General features: G+C 46.3%; 1 protein-coding gene across 6 annotated transcripts in view; it reads left to right on the plus strand.

Moving 5' to 3' along the window:
- The window catches only part of LOC138572668 (single-stranded DNA-binding protein 3-like), a 1,217,622-nt gene that overhangs the window by 900,653 nt on the left and 299,739 nt on the right, over window positions 1–17,230 (plus strand). Inside the window, exon 1 of one of the 6 annotated variants that reach the window (XM_069649279.1) lies at window positions 63–156. The exons of the other annotated variants lie outside the window; for them this stretch is intronic. Within the exon in view, the coding sequence (XP_069505380.1) occupies window positions 154–156 (3 nt within the window). The 5' untranslated portion in view covers window positions 63–153. Of the gene's footprint in view, window positions 1–62; window positions 157–17,230 lie in introns of those variants that run through there. 6 annotated transcript variants of the gene reach the window in all.

Below are 17,230 nucleotides of genomic sequence, written 5' to 3' on the forward strand. Positions count from 1 at the left end.
TTTTCTAAGCCTCTCTAAATCTCCTTCCTTTGCCTATCCACAGCTCTGCGCAGGGCAGCAAAGGGGAGTGTGTGTTGCTTTGTGGCACATCTTCTCTTGCAGCAGGAGCTGGTGCTAGCCCCCTCGCCTCTCATCCCGACGGCAGCCAGGGTTATGGTGCGTTTCTCTTAGACTTACATTTTCCTGTATTTGAACTTGTGCATGGGGGCGGGGCGAGTGTGGGGTTCTGCGTGTGAGTGTGGAACGGCACGAATGTGTGTGTCTGCCATTCTTATTACCCATGGTCTCTAACCCGAAAATGCCTTTTTAAATGCATCTGCTGCAAATTAGCGTTAATAGGAAGCAGAGACAGGGCGACGGTGCCAGCATTCTAATTCTATAATGTCATTGGCATAAACATATCTTCCAGGTACAACTGGGAGCATTGTCTGCTTTTCTTCAGCCGGGCGCACGCACTCGCGCGAAGGAAGCAGAGAGATATGTGCCATGCCGAAAGAAGCTGCTTTTGCTTTTCTCAGGGTTATTTTTCAGAATGTTTTTGTCTTTCTGAAAAGCGGTTGGGGGCCCTTTTCCTCACAGCCACTCTCAGCGGTGCAGCTGGCCATAAATCTCGCAAAGGGGGGGAAGGGCGCGATGGGGAGAGCTACACGCAAAGCTTCCCTCCCCCTGCCATTTTAGCAGCGGTTCCTTCTCTCAACACTTGTTCTCAATTCACTTAATCGTTTGCAGCTTCTGCTGGTCACAACATAAGAAGGATTTCATAAAAAATGTGGGCTTGTGCGTCTGCGTATGATGAGGTGTGGGTGGCTGCTTGTTTATGGTGCAAACAGGTGTGTGCGTGCGTGTGTGTGTTTTTTCTTTTTTACGGGGAGCTTCCTTACTTTATTTTATTTAGTACAGTTATAAAGCGCTTTAAGCTCGGAGGCATAAAGGTGCTGTTACAGACAAGTTATAAGGTGAAACAGTTGATTGGAAAGACAGCAAGCACAGGTGAGTAAATCAGCACAAAGTCAGCTAAGGGAGAAGAACAGTGTCTTGAGAGGCAATGACTGGGTAACTTAGCCCTCCTGATCGCTTTAGCCTGAATCTTGGAGTGATGAGCCGGTAGTTAAAGGCGGAACGGGACGGTCTTGAAGACTGTGCTTTTTTGATTTTGTTGGACTGGTAGGGTGGGGGTACCCTTGGAGGGGCATTTATGGGCAATATCATGTGTTTTGAAAAATAATACGCTCACATACAGGTAACCAGTGGGCGTTTCTTCCAGTCAGCGAGATGTGCTCCCTTCTAGGGATGTTGAGCATGGCCCTGAGTATATTATTCAGAATGACCTGGAGTTTGTTAATGTTTCACGTGGCAGTACCAGCAAAAAGAACATTACAATAATCCAGTGTGGAGCCAATAAGAGCTCGGGAAATGGTGAGGCAGCTGTCCGAGAACAGGAAAGGTCTGCTAGCGTTGATTAACTTGGTGGTATATGCAGCTGAGGAAGCGATAGCATTGACCTGTCGCGTAAGCCATAGCGTGGCATCCAGGTGAACACCCAAGGTTTTGGCCTCACTATAGACAGGGATAGTAATGCTGTCGATGGTGAAGGTATTGTAGTCGTGGCCTTGTTTTCTTAGTAGGGCATGAGATCCAACCAGAAGAATTTCTGTCTTCTCGGCATTAAGACAGAGAACATGGAAACCATTCAGGCTTGTATATTCTGGTATACAGACAGCGTGTTGGAGTCAGTGGCATAGTTTCCTGTTAGGGTGAGGTGGACCTGTGTCATCTGCGTAGTTTGGATAGGAGATACCCAGGTCATGGAGGAGGTCAACAAGAGGTTTTGTGTATATATTATAAAGGGTAGTGAGGGACACACAATCCTTGGGGCACACTGCAGGTGACGGGGAATGGAGGTGCTGAGGCATTGTCTGCGAAGACTCTCATAGAGCAGTCTATCAGAAAGGAGGAGATCACATAATAGCTTCAGTTGAGAAGTGAGCTGCAGACACCAGGTGCTGGCACAAAATGTTATGGTCCATGAGGTCAAACGCTGCGGACAAGTCGAGCAGAAGGAGGAGGGCTGAGTTGCCAGCAGCCTTGATCTCATCTAGTTGGTGTTTTAAGTTCTTTAATGCACATTCTGTGCCATGGCTAGGTCTGAAGCCGGATTGCTGCAACCCTAGAATGTTGTTGGATTCGAGGTATGGCTGGATTTGGAGGTAAGCCGCCCGATCCAAGATTTTGAGGAGGGGGGGGGGGTGGTGGTGATAGGGCAGTAGTTGTTTTTCATGGTTGGGTCAAGGGAGGTTTATTTTATAGGAAAGGAAGACCCAAGCGTCCTTTAGACTAGTTGGAACAGAGCAGGTGGAGAATGTGGTGTTGATGAGTGGTGATGAAAGGTGAGAGGGCTTCAGCACAGTCCTTGATAATAGAGGTTGGGCAGATATCGGGTGCTGGACTGCCCCAGGGCAGGACAAAGACTGATATGTTTAGGATATTTCTCCTCTGTGAAAGATAGTGATCTAAAGACTCTGGGTAAGGCTCTTGTAACCAGGACTCATGTCTGGCAGAGAGTCGGCCAGGACCCCCCTTGTTATTTGCGATAGGACCCGACCAGGAACAAGCATCCAGCCATGTGGATTGGGATTAGGCTCTGCAGCTGCTGATGGGGTGAGCCTGCCTGACCCAATGCGGTGGTCGAAGTGAGCGGGAACAGTCAGGAGTGGTGTTCCACTACATTTACTTTTAACAGCTCAACTACTTTTTGCAACCATTTTCAATGTTCTTTGTGAAGTTAAAGCACACTTCTCCACTTTACCACTGATCTCACTTACAGATGAAGTGAAATCTGTTTCAACTCAATTGGCTGTCAACCAGCATGACTGCAACCCTTGAAAAATATGTTGCACGTTGCCCTGCCTTCCTACTCTGTCTGCTGCCAGAGTCGCAGTTCCACCACTTTTTTGGTACACTTCTACCACTGCTAAAATGGCTCCCAATGTGATGCTCTGTCGCCTGCAAAAGCGAAACTTAAGTAGGTCCAGTCAGAGTTTACAAGACACTACTGAAGTTATGGTTTTGCCCTGATGGTGTCCAAAAGGTATCCCTGGGCCAGGGCTTTGGCAGGGTACCCTCTACTTGTGCCTACCCCCACAGGACGCCCTTCTCAATGTATTTAATTTTAATTGGTTGTTTATAAGGTGTTTAATACCCAGAGGTGTTCAAAGTGTGGACCGGGGGGGGGGCAAGGAGGAGGGGGGCCAGTGTTGCTCTGTGTCATCTTGCTTCCAAGGTGAGCACTTTGCCCCTGAGCTACCCTCCCGAGACGGTTTCCTCACCGGTTTCATTATAGGTGAAAATTATAGGTGAAAATGTACTGCCTGCATGGGTCTGATCTGCAGGTTAAGGAACCAAAGGAGAGGTAGGCACAGCAAAATGTATACAGCTCGCTGCTTGTTCTGTTAGGTCAAGATCAAAGTGATACACTGCGGCTAAACATCTGCCATTTTCAAGCAAGCACTCAAGGGTAAATTGCCTGGGCCCATCACAATTGCCTTTGTGTTGCTCTTCTTCCTGGCCAGTTTATGCGAATGCAGTTACTTCAAGTGCACTCAGTAGTTTGTGCATTGTGATACCTGTTCATGTTAGTAACACGTGGCATCCACAAGTAGCAGGAGCATAGTATCCTGGCCTTCCAACCTGGGCTCATACCGTTTTTTGCCAACCAGAAACCTGTCTTAATCAATCCAGGACAGTCGTTAAAGGGTGCGAGCCAGCACATACCCCAGCCTGACACTCATCCCTACAGAAAATGGCCCTGTCTGTTCTCCATTCGAGCTGCGCCAGATTCTTCCCTTGTTGCCATTGTGAAGCACCTCCAGTTTCTCCACCTACCCTTCTTTCAGGCTTTCCTTCCTCAGTGATTCCCACAATTCCTTATTCTTGGAGTCAAAAGCTGCTTTCAGCTATATCTCTCTCTCTTTCCCTTCATCTCTTCAGGGATCCTTGTGCCGGTCGGTAAGGAAATATTGTGCTCTCCCAGCACAGTTGTCTAACACTAGCCAGAGCCCTTATCATCTCTAAACTAGATTATTGTAACGCACTATACATAGGAGCCACTAAATCCATCATCAACAAAATCCAGATACAGCAAAATAAGGCCCTCCGAGCGGCATTGAACTTCCCCAGGAGAGAACACATTACAGCAATAAGAAGGAAACACAAATGGCTCTCCACCCATGAGAAAATCAGACTCAAAACTGCATCTCTCACACACAAATCTCTACATAACAAAGCCCCTCAATACCTAAAGGACAGATTCACCAGATCACACCCCACAAGACAAACCAGACTTGCCTACACCAATCGCCTACAAGTACCACGCTTTAAACTGACCACCATAGGCGGAGCTAGCTTCCCAGTCAAAGCTGCTCAATTGTGGAACGAATTACCCACTACCGCGAGGCTAGAACACTTTTTCCAAATTCAGGCAAATTGTAATTAACTGGCTAACGACAGTAACTGCTAATTGAACCTATGATAATGCTTACGCCTGTTTGCTACACAGCATCTGCACCATACGATTGTAAACTTGTATTGTAAACTTGCACCTCTAACTGGTAATTTCTGTAACTTGTAACTGTAACCTGTAACTTATGCTCTAAGCTGTACATATTCTTACTTTCTGCGCCCTTATACCCCAGGGTCCGGTGCGCATAATAAATACTAAACAAACAAACAAACAAACATTGCAAGGGAGGGCTATGAAATAGTGGAGGAATGTGTAGAGTGCAGGGGACTAGATGGCAAAAGCATAACATGTGATGTAATGTACACGAGTTTCACTCTCTTTTGCTGAAACCCTCTGACCCCCAAAGCCTGCATATGGATGGGAGTGTCGTGTTTCTGCATTTTGCAGCCGATGGCCTGGCTTGGGGGATTTGAGGGATGCCTGGAACTTAAGCTCTACTAAGTGCGAAGTTTGCTGGCAAGGGCAGAGTGAAGGAGCTGCTTCAGTTTGCCAAGAGGTGAAGGGTAACACATGAATGCTGCTCAAATGTTTCTCATCTGCAAATGGGCATGAGGCCTTCATGGTATCAGATCTTCCTTAATCCGTTATAACGGGCATGTTTAAAGGAATAATGATGTCCTCTTACACGACATTCTTATCTTGCTCAAACAATAGTTATGAAGAAGTTAACTCCCGCATAGACATGTATATATAAATTCTATTATGGAGTGGTACAGTATACCTTTTTGGCTTTGTAGTGAATGGATTATTAGGAGTTACACCGCTCTGTTGCACATCATTTACAGCCTGAGTATTTAGGACTTGGATACCTTGAGGCATTGAAGATGCCATGCTGGATGGTAAAGAACCCAAAAGCATTTTATCAGCCTTCTTAGTAGACTCTGAAACCTACAGGCTTGGCGCTTCAGCTGCTTTTTAAAATGTTAGAAGTATTTAATCAGCCAGCAAAGGATAATAGCTCACCTAACAATAGTCAGTTGATGACCGGGACTGTAGCTTGTATGTTCATTGAAATTCGCCCTTTCTTTCTGGGCCCAATGCAAACTCATGCTTATCAATGTGAAATGCCCAAAAAAAATATTTGCTTGGGAAGCCAAGAAGCTGCACTCTTTCTAGCTGTGTCTTTTGCAGTTACGGATATCTTGTTTTATTTTCAATTAATTACATCTGCCATTGAATCGTTTTCATTTACTGTTAGATATCCACTTCAGACACCTTGATCCGCACACTTTTAGATGCACTCTCTACTCTTGAATATGACACTTTTTCTGTGTAATTTGATCTAAACACAATCCCCAACTTCTAAAAGTATTGTAGGACTGTGCTCTTAAGACATGCACCATCAGTGATATGATACGATATGGCATTCATAACGCGCCTATACGCTAGTGTTGCAAGGCGCGATGAGGCAAAGGAGGGGGAACAGAGGAAAGACTGAGATATCGATCTTACTAGGCCAGGTGACATTGAGATTGCGCAAGTGCAGGGGAGGAGGGAAGGGAAAAGGTGCAGGAGGACAAGGGGAGGGGGCAGTGCAATACATAGGATAACATTAAAATAAATAAAGACAATAAAATAAATAAAAAGTGCAGCCCGCTGGTGGCAAGTGCAACAGTAAGTGCAGACATCAAGTGTCAAGTGCTGGTAGGGAGCTGTAGGGATACAGAAACAGTCCCCGGGTGAAAGGGTTGCCAGGAGGGCAGTGCTGGTGTGCAACTGGCAGGGAGGGGACTTGGGCCCGAGATTAGAGGGTGGCCAGGTAACCAGTGCAGTTTCAGTTTCAGCCAGGAGACCAGGAAGGGAGCGGAGGATAGAAAGCAGAAGCCAAGAGGAAGGTCTTGAGGTGCTTCCGGAACCGGAGATGGTTCTCCTCAAGTTTCAGTGCATATAAGAACACACAGTTCCTTAAAAAGAAATGTACAAAATGTAAGAAACAATCATGGCTATTAAAGGCCTGACTTTAACATCTGACACCGTAAGGCCTGGAAATGGTAAAGCCGTCCAACAAGCATTCACGCCGCTGATGAGGCTCTTTGCATACATGATTAGGGAGCCGGGGAATTGGTGCAGGAGGAGTTAGAGATGGTTTGGCCGGGGCAATTCAAGCATAAGACTTTTGGCTTCCGGCATACAACAGCCACCAAAAATTTAAATAATGTATCAACAACTTGATAGCATCTGCTCTGGTTTGAAAATTGCATCGATCCATTCCCACTTAAGAGTCTTGCGTCTGCATAGGAACTGGAACAAGTGGTCCATATTAGAGCCATCTCAAGAGCGTAGCCTAAATTCCAAGGTAATTTCTGAATGGGAGCCATACTACATCATGTCCTATGTCAACCTTGGAAAGACATGAGTGTTCACCAACATTTTAATTTGAACTGGGATAAGGCTACTAACGGGCAGGGGAAAAAACAAAGTCCAGGTAGCAAAAATAAGAGGATGGCTAGTCATGAAACTGGCCCAGGGGCATCCACAAAATTGGCTCGCTGTGGCCTACGGGTGAGACTGCCGGGCAATTTCATGTTGTCCTTTGCACCATTCTGTGCCTTTTGATAGAGCTGAAATCCCAAATCCTATCCCAAGCTTGAAAAATCTTAAATTAGACGGAAACAGGCGAGATAAGCCTGTCTTGGAAATAAAGGAGGTTCTCGATCGCCTCGCTATATATTCATCAATGGCCTCCAACTGACAGTGCCTTTCAGCAGACTGCTGAACTTGGGATATGCCACTTTTCTGGGGAATTGTGAATGCATACAATTCAGTTTGATTTGATAATCGGTATCCACTCCTTCTCCCCTAGCCTTTCCGTATGTCTGCTTCCTGTTCAGTTGCTTCTGAAGTGCCCATTGGCCCCAGCTGAACCCCTCCCATGCATCAAGTCTATGCTCTTATTTGACTCTTTTGTATTTTATATCCAATTGTTTGGGACTTCAGTTTGTTTAGATCGTTTGTCTGAAACCCTTATTCTCGTCCAAGCGAACAAAAAGGGCAAGTTCCGTAGTTTATAGAAGAAGCTCTTTTTCCACCAACTGACCTTAATCCATACTTATTTGTGTGCCTTAGATCTGGTGCTAGGACGGATAACGTGCAGTCATGTGTACGTCCTGTGTTCCTATGAACGGAAAAACTCATGTTGCCCAGTTTGGGTATTGCATATGGTTGAGCACTGGTTTGGTTCTTTGCCTAAAAAGCTTTTCTTTTTTTATACCCATTTTACCCATTGTTAACTTGTGCCACTACTTATTGGAATAAAAGCATTCTCTGGGGTGGAAAGAAGTAGTGCCCATTATTTATCTGGGGCATAATTAGGCAAGTAAAGACATTGTAAGTTTTAAAACGTTGGTTTTTGTTGTTGTAACTAATCATTTTTGCAGCCAGTGTTTATTTTCCATTTACTATAACCAATAGGCCTTCTTCAGACCGGATGTCGTCATAGTAGAGCTCTTCCGTGCTGCTGATGCCCGCCGTGTGTACACGTAGCAGTGCAGGGGCATCTGCCCATTTGTGCATCCCTGTTCTTTCATGTTAGTCAGTAAAACAGACAGTTATGCCACTTACCTGGAGGGCGGGTTGGGATGCATTATTTTCCTGTGGGCAACAGGGGCACTTCATTTGGCAATATCCTCCCAATGGTCTGCCCGACTGTGCTTATGGTTCTATGATCGAGATGGGGGGGCCGGGGTCTAAGGCCGGGCAATATAAGGCAGCCATCTATGGTCAGCAGAGGGTAGCACCAGGTCGTGCCAAGAATTTGAAAATGTGGTCCCATTGGCAGAGGAGAGCCAACAAAAGGTCCATTGGACCAACGCAGCCAATCTGGAAGCATGACACTGGGACTGCTCCTGAATGGCACTGCCTGACACCTGTGGATGATATGAGGTGGGCAAGGCAACGAAAGCTCAAACCAAAAGTCTCGGCGGTTCTTGAGTGATAGGGTAGCCAAACCCCAAACCTCCTGACCCACTTTCCCTTTCCTTCGCCTAGGCCCCTTAATGCTAACTGAACTGGTGAACCTTCTGGGCAGGCTGTTCCCGCTTTCATCGGTGTTCCAGTCACCTGCATCTGGAGGGCCTGTTGCCAATCATTCTAGTATAAGGCTTCATGTTTTCTTGCCCAATGCCTATCCCTGGCAACATTTGGGGTTGCCTCGCCGGGCGATTTACCAGTAAGTGAAAGAAGCTGACGGGACCTGTCTGGGGACCAGCAAGTGTAGGCATCACAGGGCGGGCGCGGTAGCATCACACTTGCGTATTTTATTGCAATGTAGATGGTCCCACGTACATAGATAGTTTCCATAAATCTCATTTCTTGCAGGTTTACAAAGTAGCAAATATTAACCAAAGGAGCACATCCAGACACTTTCTGGTGCATTTGGGAGCATGATTGGTTCCCCTAAGAAAAATGCCGTTGTTCCTGGGACCCTGAGATGCTTTGGAACGTGAGGGATTTCAAAGAAATGTATGGGCGCAGTCTGGGTCGTTCGAGGACCAGCTTTTAGGAGCTCTCAAATTGTGCCATGCCATGCATACATAATGTGTTCAGTGCTGCTTTTCTTTGTGTTTTAGGTGGTTTCAGTTTATCATTTAAAATGGGAAAACCAAAATTACAAATGCCAGAAAGCAGAGGGAAGAAGCCGGTTCCCGCAGGTCATGTTTTTTGGGTAATTTATCTGCAAAGATGAACACAAGGCAGAATTTCAATAATTTTTGCGAGTGACATTGCTCTTGGAATTTTAAACTCGGATGTATATTTTTGACCATGTACATGATTTCAAGTAATACAATCTGCAGAAGAAAATATACATTGCTCCTGGAAGTCTGCCCCCCGCAGAAGCCAGGTATGGGCTCTATAGAGGCAGTAGCGCACCCGTATTAACGGCAAACGCAGAAGTTGTAGCTATGTGCATTGCCACTGGACACTTTGGGGTCGATGCACAAAGGTTTTTGTATAGTGCAGGTGAAGAAAACCTGTCTTTTCCCATCAAATGAATGAAAAAAATGTGGCGGAGACCCAAAGGACAAGCTTACTTATCTCACAATAAGGTGCCCCTTTATACCTTAGTCGCAAACATCTAGGCCACTGATAATTTCTGTCCAAAAACTGAATGCGCACAAAAATGCAAAGCAAAGGAATTGCATTGCATTCCGCTTCATCTGTTTTGAACAGGCGCAGCAGTATGTGCAATGAACAGAAGGGAAGTTTCTGGCCCTTCTCTGCATTGTTTATAGCTTTTCCACCAGTTGTCCCACATATAATCCTAGGCATTTCTAACGAAGACAGTGTGATTTTCTTGCAACTTTGCTATATTGCACAGCAAGCCCTTGAATTCCTGGCATGCTGATTTGTGGTCGAAGCACACACGTGGTGGTGTTGAGAGCCACTGCACACATTGGTGGCCTATTAAAGGAACCACTCTTGCTCTTCTCCCCAGATCTTTCTTAAAGGCCCAGCTAGCTTTGGTGAATTATGTTACCCGTGCATTTCGAGAAATGTGACCCTTAGAAGTGCAAATGATGCATTTCCCGGAGGCGCTCAATTCTTTGTGGACGGGGTCTTTATGTCTGTGATTCTAAGTAAATGCCCAGCGAGAATACATCATCTCAAAATCAAGTAGTGGGTCACTTTAAACATGACTGTCCCCTAATTATAATCTAAGTGTTAGGACTTCTGTATAGACAGCGTGGGCCGGACAGTCAACGAGTTTAAAAAACTTCTGGTAACTTCAGTTTACAATCAGAATAATAATAGGAGAAGGGTTGTAGCTGGGTTCCAAAAAAAAGGTGTGAAAGTAGAAACGCCATCGTCTGTCTGTTCCTTGTGATGCAGTGTGGTCTAAAAGTAACTATGCAGTACATTGTGAGTTGCCTGTGCTTTTTATAATAGTGAAAAAGTTATTCTGGTTTTCCGGTAGTGGTAGTGCAACGAGTGTCCCAGTTGTGAGGGCTGGGACAGCCTCCTTGCTTCCTACAACAGATCGGCTGGAGTAAGCATGTTGGTTTGTTTGTTTATTTGATAATGCGCTCCAAGCCCTTGGGCAGCTGGGCGCAACCATACAAGTCGACTTGAAACTTAGTTACAGTGCCTGACACAGACTATTACAAAACAGAGGTAATTTACAACAAATGATACAAGTGATACAGTACATATAGGATCAAGATGGGTAAGTGTAGAAGAATAGCGTCTTAACATATGTATAGCATTATCAGCTAGATGAATATCATTACATATCATTGTTGTGCAGCCATTTGAGAGCGTTGCATCTAAATCTAGTGTAGGGTAATGGGCGTCTGAGGTCAGGTGGGAGTATGTTCCATGATTGTGCAGCTCTAACAGGGAAGCTAGATCCACCCGCTGTGGTAAGTTTGAATCTCGGGACTTCAAGTAAGAAAGTGTTGGCAGATCTCGTCAGTCGGTTTGAGGGTCTCCAGTTGATTCTTTCAGCTAGGTAGAGGGGTGCTTGATTGTTGAGGCATTTGGATGTGAGAGAAATAGTTTTAAGGAGGATTCTGTCCTTTATCTTTAGCCAATGGGCCTCAGTCCGGTGTTTGGATATATGCTCTCTACGTGGGATATTCAAAGCTGCTCTTAGGGCATTATTTTGTAATCTCTGGAGTTTGTCAATGACTGACTTATTTGCACCTGAGTATAGGGCGTTGCAATAGTCCAGTCTGGACATGACAAGGGCATTGGCCAAGGTGAGGCAGCTGGCACTGGACAGGAATGGTCTGGCAGCACGGATGAGTTTACACGTGTAAGTGGTTGTAGAGGCGAGGGAGTTAACTTGATTTTTAAGGGTGAGAGCTGAGTCGAGGTAAAAACCTAGAGTTTTAACCTCTCGCATAACCTTAATAGTATTATTGTCGATGTTAAATGAGGCATAGTCCGGGGTGAGTTTAGTTAGGTTATGGTCTGATCCGAGGAGCAGGATTTCAGTTTTATCATCGTTTAGGCAGAGGCCATGGGTGGCCATCCATGCCTGAATGAGGATGTATATTTTATTCACCAAAGCCAGGTCCACTTCATAGTTGCCCGAAAGGGGTATGAGGATCTGGGTGTCATCTGCATAATTTGTGTAGGTGACACCCAGTCTGTCCAACTTGTCGAACAATGGCTTGGTGAAAATGTTGTACATAGTAGGTGAGACACAGGAGCCCTGTGGGACTCCACATGTAATTTGGATGGGATCGGCACAGGTAGAGGTGGAAAAGACTCTCATGGTCCGGTTGGCTAGAAAGGATTGGACCCATGCTATAGCTTCCCCTGTAAAATTGGCAGCAAGCTTGAGGTGGTTGCATAAAACTGCATGATCCACCAAATCAAAAGCTGCTGACAAGTCCAGTAGGAGTTGCAGCGCTGTTTTCCCACTATCCTTGAATTCCTCAATTTTAGTTTTAAGATCTATCAAGGCTGTTTCAGTGCCATGGAGAGGGCGGAAGCCCGATTGGCGCGAGCCTAGTAGATGGTTCGCTTCTAAGTAATCTTGAATTTGGAGATAGGCTACTCTATCGATGATTTTTAGTAGGAAAGGTAAAGTGGTGATAGGCCTATAATTAGTTTGGATGGATGGATCAAGGGTTTGTTTCTTAAGAAGGGGGAGGACCCAGGATTCTTTTAGGTTAGCTGGCACTGTGTTGGATTTGAAAGAGGAGTTAATGAGCTTTGAGATAAACGGGGCTAAATCTCTGGCTGCGTCCTTTATTATTTGAGCTGGGCAACTGTCGCCCTTACAGTTGGAGGGCTTCAGTGAGAGGATAATCTTTTCAGTGTCGATGATGGAGATAGGTTGGAAGCTAAAAGGGGGGATAGTATTAGGTTCAGTCCCTAGAGGTGCTTGTTGATCAGTAGGAGAGTGGGCGTCCTTTTTATTAGTTATTTTAAGCTGGAGGGTGGACATTTTATTCGATAGGGCGTTCTGTATGTTAGCGCACCATATCTTGTCCTTGGGGACCGTGTCAGTTGGTTGGATGGGGGATTCCATTTCCCGGAGGATGGCAAAAGGGAAGCTCCCAGACTGTTGGCATCGAAGCAATTCAAAGATGGGGACTGACCGCAAAACAATTCTATGGGTTCCGAGTCGCCGCCCACCTTCAGATCCAACCAATAAAATGCTAGCAAGGCAACTCCGTGTTTCACAAAAGGGCTCTGGCTAAGCAGTTCTATACATTGGGGTTTTGTGTTCCTGTCCTAAACTTTAAGGCGCTTGGTTCCAAATCCTAGCTGTCGTGGAGGAGGGATAGATTTGGGAGGTGCGTGGAGCGACATTCACTACTTGCTCAGAGGGAAGCTGGCCTGTATAAGAATTTCACTTCTACTCCGATTTCTGCCCCATTTGAACCATTGCCTCAATCTCTATGGCCAATGGAAACCTCTGCCCGTCTTCAGATCTGCCAGAGAAGTTCCAATGTTTCTCAAAACGTTGGCAAAGCTTCATGGAGCAAGTCAAATATGGGGTTATTCGCCATAAAGCATGGCTACTTGGCAAGCCCTCTTCGAATTGGGATCAGGTTGGATTCCGTAGATCATGGCAGGTCACCCAGGGATCGAACCCACGTATTTATCCAAGGTGCTGCAAAAACGAACCCCCTAAAACCGAGAACGTTGATCATGCTGCTTAAAGTTTTGCCTGACTTGGGAACTGCGGCCATAGGGTTTCACATTTGTTTGCCCAACACATAGTTTGCTCAAGTGGGGAAGCTAGCATTTGAAGTGATATGCCTGCTTAAACAGTGAAAGGGGGGGGAACACGTGCGGTTTACGTTTCCGTTGCACCCTCCTGGGGTCACTTGCCCATATAACCGCATGACACAGTTTGCACATTTCCCTCAAAATGTGTTTTTCAACCATGGACGCGCCACCGGCGTGGAGTTGCACTGCCATTTTATATATAGTAAACGCTAATATTAGTATGTCGCTAGATATCGTTTGTGAGGCAAGCATACACTCTTTTTCCCCATTTATCAGACGCGTCCAAAAGATCTGCTTTCGAAGTTTCACAATAAACTGAATTAATGGGGAATTCATAATACCCTTGTAATTATTTTTTTTTGCACCGTGCACAGCTGGCCAATGCAGGCATCTCATTAGCACTTCCATAAACGCGACTCCTAGGAGAGGCGCGCTGGAATCCAGTCTGCTGCTGCCTCTGAAAGGCGCAGCAGGCCCAGTGGACATCAGTCATGTTGTGTGGGGAGTTCCCGCCGTCCCTAGCGTGCGTAGTGCTCATAAAAGAGGCCGATTGGACCGCACCACATCGAGAATAATCCGCAGAAGGCAACAGGAAAGATGGCAGCGCTGTACCCACTCCTGAAGACCTAGTCTATGCCCCTCCGGACAAAGATCAATGTCTACAAGGCGATCATCAGACCAACCCTGACGTATGACCTGCCATGAGCGACACCGGAAGAGTCTTCAGATAGTACAGAACAAGGCCCTGCGGATATCGTCTGGAGCTCGAATCTTCACAAGGATACCAGACCTTCCCAGAGACCTGGACATCGAGATGTTGGACAAACATCTAGCGAAGCTGAGTAAGAACTTCTGCCAAGGACTGGATCAGAACCCGAACCCTCTGATCAGAAGACTCACTGCCGCCACTGCAAACACCTTTGACCGCTACCCGCGGCCCATCACTGCGAAGACCCTGTGAAACCAGCCCTACTGTGACAAGACCACACAGACCAAGAAGAATACAAACCCACGACTACATACTCAACCCGAGAAGATGGAGTAATGAGGCTCAAGCCTCGGTATCCAAAAATCACTGCTGATGGATAAAAATCTATCAGCAAGAAGAAGAAGAGGGAGCGCCAGACATTGGTCATGGCCATGTAGTAATCCAATGAGTCCGCTATTGCATCCCTCCCAACGCACCCGCCAGGGAAAGTGTCCAATCACCTGCCAAGCTCCTTATCTGCCCATGAACGTCAATGGACTCTAATCCGCCTAAAACGAAAGTGTGTGCTTTCCTCTACCCATTGGGTGGAACGTTTGAGCGGTAGTCTTTGGTGCAGCTTATCGGCATGCTTCCTTAAATGGTAAATATCAGGTGGGCAGTAGACCATTTATTTATAGTTAATTGATTTTCGTGATTTCTGGTAAAATGTTCTTAGCATTGAGTAGTGTGATTGCGTTTTGCATCATGAAATGGTACAAGAACACCAAATAGCAGAATTTACTTTTTATATAGCGCTCTATGTGAGCTGAATCACCTCTAGGTGCAAAGGCTTTACTGAGCATGAAATCTGATAATATTCGCTCAGGCTTCCAGGACATAACTACCCGTTCCAGCGCTTGGAACGGTTGCTTAACGCCATCTGTACCTGTCCCATGGGCTGGGATGGGTCTAATTAAAGTATTTTCTTTCAGTGAATGAGTCGCCTCGCGGCATCCCGTTCACGGAACGGAAAGACTGTTCAAAGATGGCTGCCATGGAAAGAGCCCCTCTTCCCTTTCTATGGTGGCCTCATGCATGAGTTAAGAGGAAGAAGGAAGCAGCGGCTGGGAGTGCTGCTGGCACAATGAGGTAAGTTAGGAGTGGGAATTATTTAAAAAGGCATCCGAGGTTGGGGGTAAGATGGTGGGTGTGGGAAGCGGCCTTCAGGTGTCTTGGAACACGGGCTAACACCAGGAGATTTCAGCTTGCGGTCCTAGCCTCGTGATTGGCGCGCTCCTCCGGCAAGGGCTGTGTGAACAATACATCAGATAAATGATTTTTTTTTAAAACTGCCAAACCGAACAGCTGGTACGGGCAAGGTATGTTCCCCACCCAGACTAATGTCTCCTGTCTCCCATCCAGACAGTGAGGTGATAGGCTACAAAAGAAAAACACAAATACTAGACAATGTAGTACCTAGAACTGGAAATGGCGCTACTCATTGGTCCAGCAAAGGAAGTCCTTATGGGGCCTCCCCGGACCTCCTATGACACCTTGCTCCTTCAGCCAAAAACACTTCTTAAATGCTGGGCATGCATTCATTCAAACACTGGGTCAGTAATGTATGCTAAAGATTCCTGATGAGGCACTGTTACAGAATCCTCAGTGGATCGCCTCTTGAGATTCACTGACCCCATCCTTTAAGCCCCAGCTGTGGCATTCACTGATGCTAAAGCCAAGCGCCTTAAAAGACTTGTCCATGAAAAATACTTGAGCTGAGATCTGTAATTTACCAAACTGTGAGGCCAGACCCGGAGAGGCGACTAACCCCTAACCTAGGTGAACATCTATCCATCTATGAATTGAAGTTCACTAGAACCTCCTGTACCGTACTCTCCTTCACACCCTCCAGTACTCTGTCACGAAGTACTGAGAGTCCATCTCGCGAGCTTTTCCCAGGACACAAAGCTCTCCAGGGGATATACTCCGCCTAGTGCCGACCCACTCCACCTCTTGAAGAGACATTAAAACAACAAGAAAGTCATTTGTGTATAGAGAAACAGCCTCACAATTGTATCTTTTGTGGCTCCACCTCATAGCTAAATGGAGTGGGGGGGCATGGAATTTTGGAATAAAGGACTCCCAGTGAAAACCTTTTCTGCGCCTACTGCTCTCTTTTCACAGAATTCAGTCCAGTCAGGGTCCACAGTCTAAAATGAATGCTGGTTTGAAAGAGGTGAAATTAGCTGCCAGTCGGCGTCCACCCTCCCAGAATTCCTGATCTCTTTCGGCACATCTCTGCCCTCTACTGAGCAAAATGGCACACTGCATCCCCTCAAATGACAGACAGAACTGAGATCGCTGGGGGCAATACACTTGTCTTGGAAGCAAGAACTCTGTACCACACATGTTCAAATCCCGATCCTGTGCTTAGAAACTACTCGTTAGTATTAAGCGTGTTATAAATGAACAATTAACCACTGGGAGTGATGGCACTGTTAAGCAGGCAAAATAAAGATGAACCCTCTGGTGAGTGGGAGAAGGATGTAGCGAGCCTGGGCCTCCCTGCAAACACGAACAAAGAGTGGAGCTGGATGCTCCATTGCAAGTGTGCCTGGGAGATGCTGTGAAGGCTTTGCCCAGCTGGCGGCGGGGAGCACACGCATGCCTGTAAGACTTGGATCTCCTTTCTGGTGGGCCTTGCTACAGCTGGGATGACTTCAGCTTCCCATCAGCCCCATGGGTCCCCATGGGTCACATCTGAAACCAAGCCAATCCTTATGGGGAGAGGCGAGAGGGGCGATGGAGGCGATTTTCAGGCCCACTATCTTAATGAGCTCCCCAGCTCGTTCGCCGCGGTTACACTTGCTAAACATTTTGAAACGTGCACATATATCCTCGCTCATCCCAAATAGCAATAGAGGAGGTGAACTGATTCTAGGAATATTGCCCTGTTACCTCCTGCTCCCTGAATCATCCAGGAAAAGGCCACTCAGTCGAGAGGTGTCTCACCTGCTCTTTGACCTTCTGTACTCTTAATAGACATGACCTCAACCGCGGAAGAGGTTTTGGGTGCTTCATGCCATGAATTGATCTTGATGTAGAAAAAAACAGGGGATGCAGAAACAGTTGGAAAAAAGCCTCTGTTGGAAAGAAGAACACGATTCTGCACCTTGGCAAAGCAGCAAGCCTCCGGCACTTTCCTCCTGCACAACTACGGCTAAAAATGCAGCTGAAAATAATGTGCTAACAAAAGCAGATCTTACAAACTGTTTGGATGCCTTTCAAGAGATGTTCTTCCATAAATGTGAGCATTAGTTCAGGCAGCTCTAGGA

The sequence above is a fragment of the Ambystoma mexicanum genome, chromosome 1p, assembly GCF_040938575.1.
Source record: "Ambystoma mexicanum isolate Mex_15411 chromosome 1p, UKY_AmexF1_1, whole genome shotgun sequence".
Lineage (NCBI taxonomy): Eukaryota > Metazoa > Chordata > Amphibia > Caudata > Ambystomatidae > Ambystoma > Ambystoma mexicanum.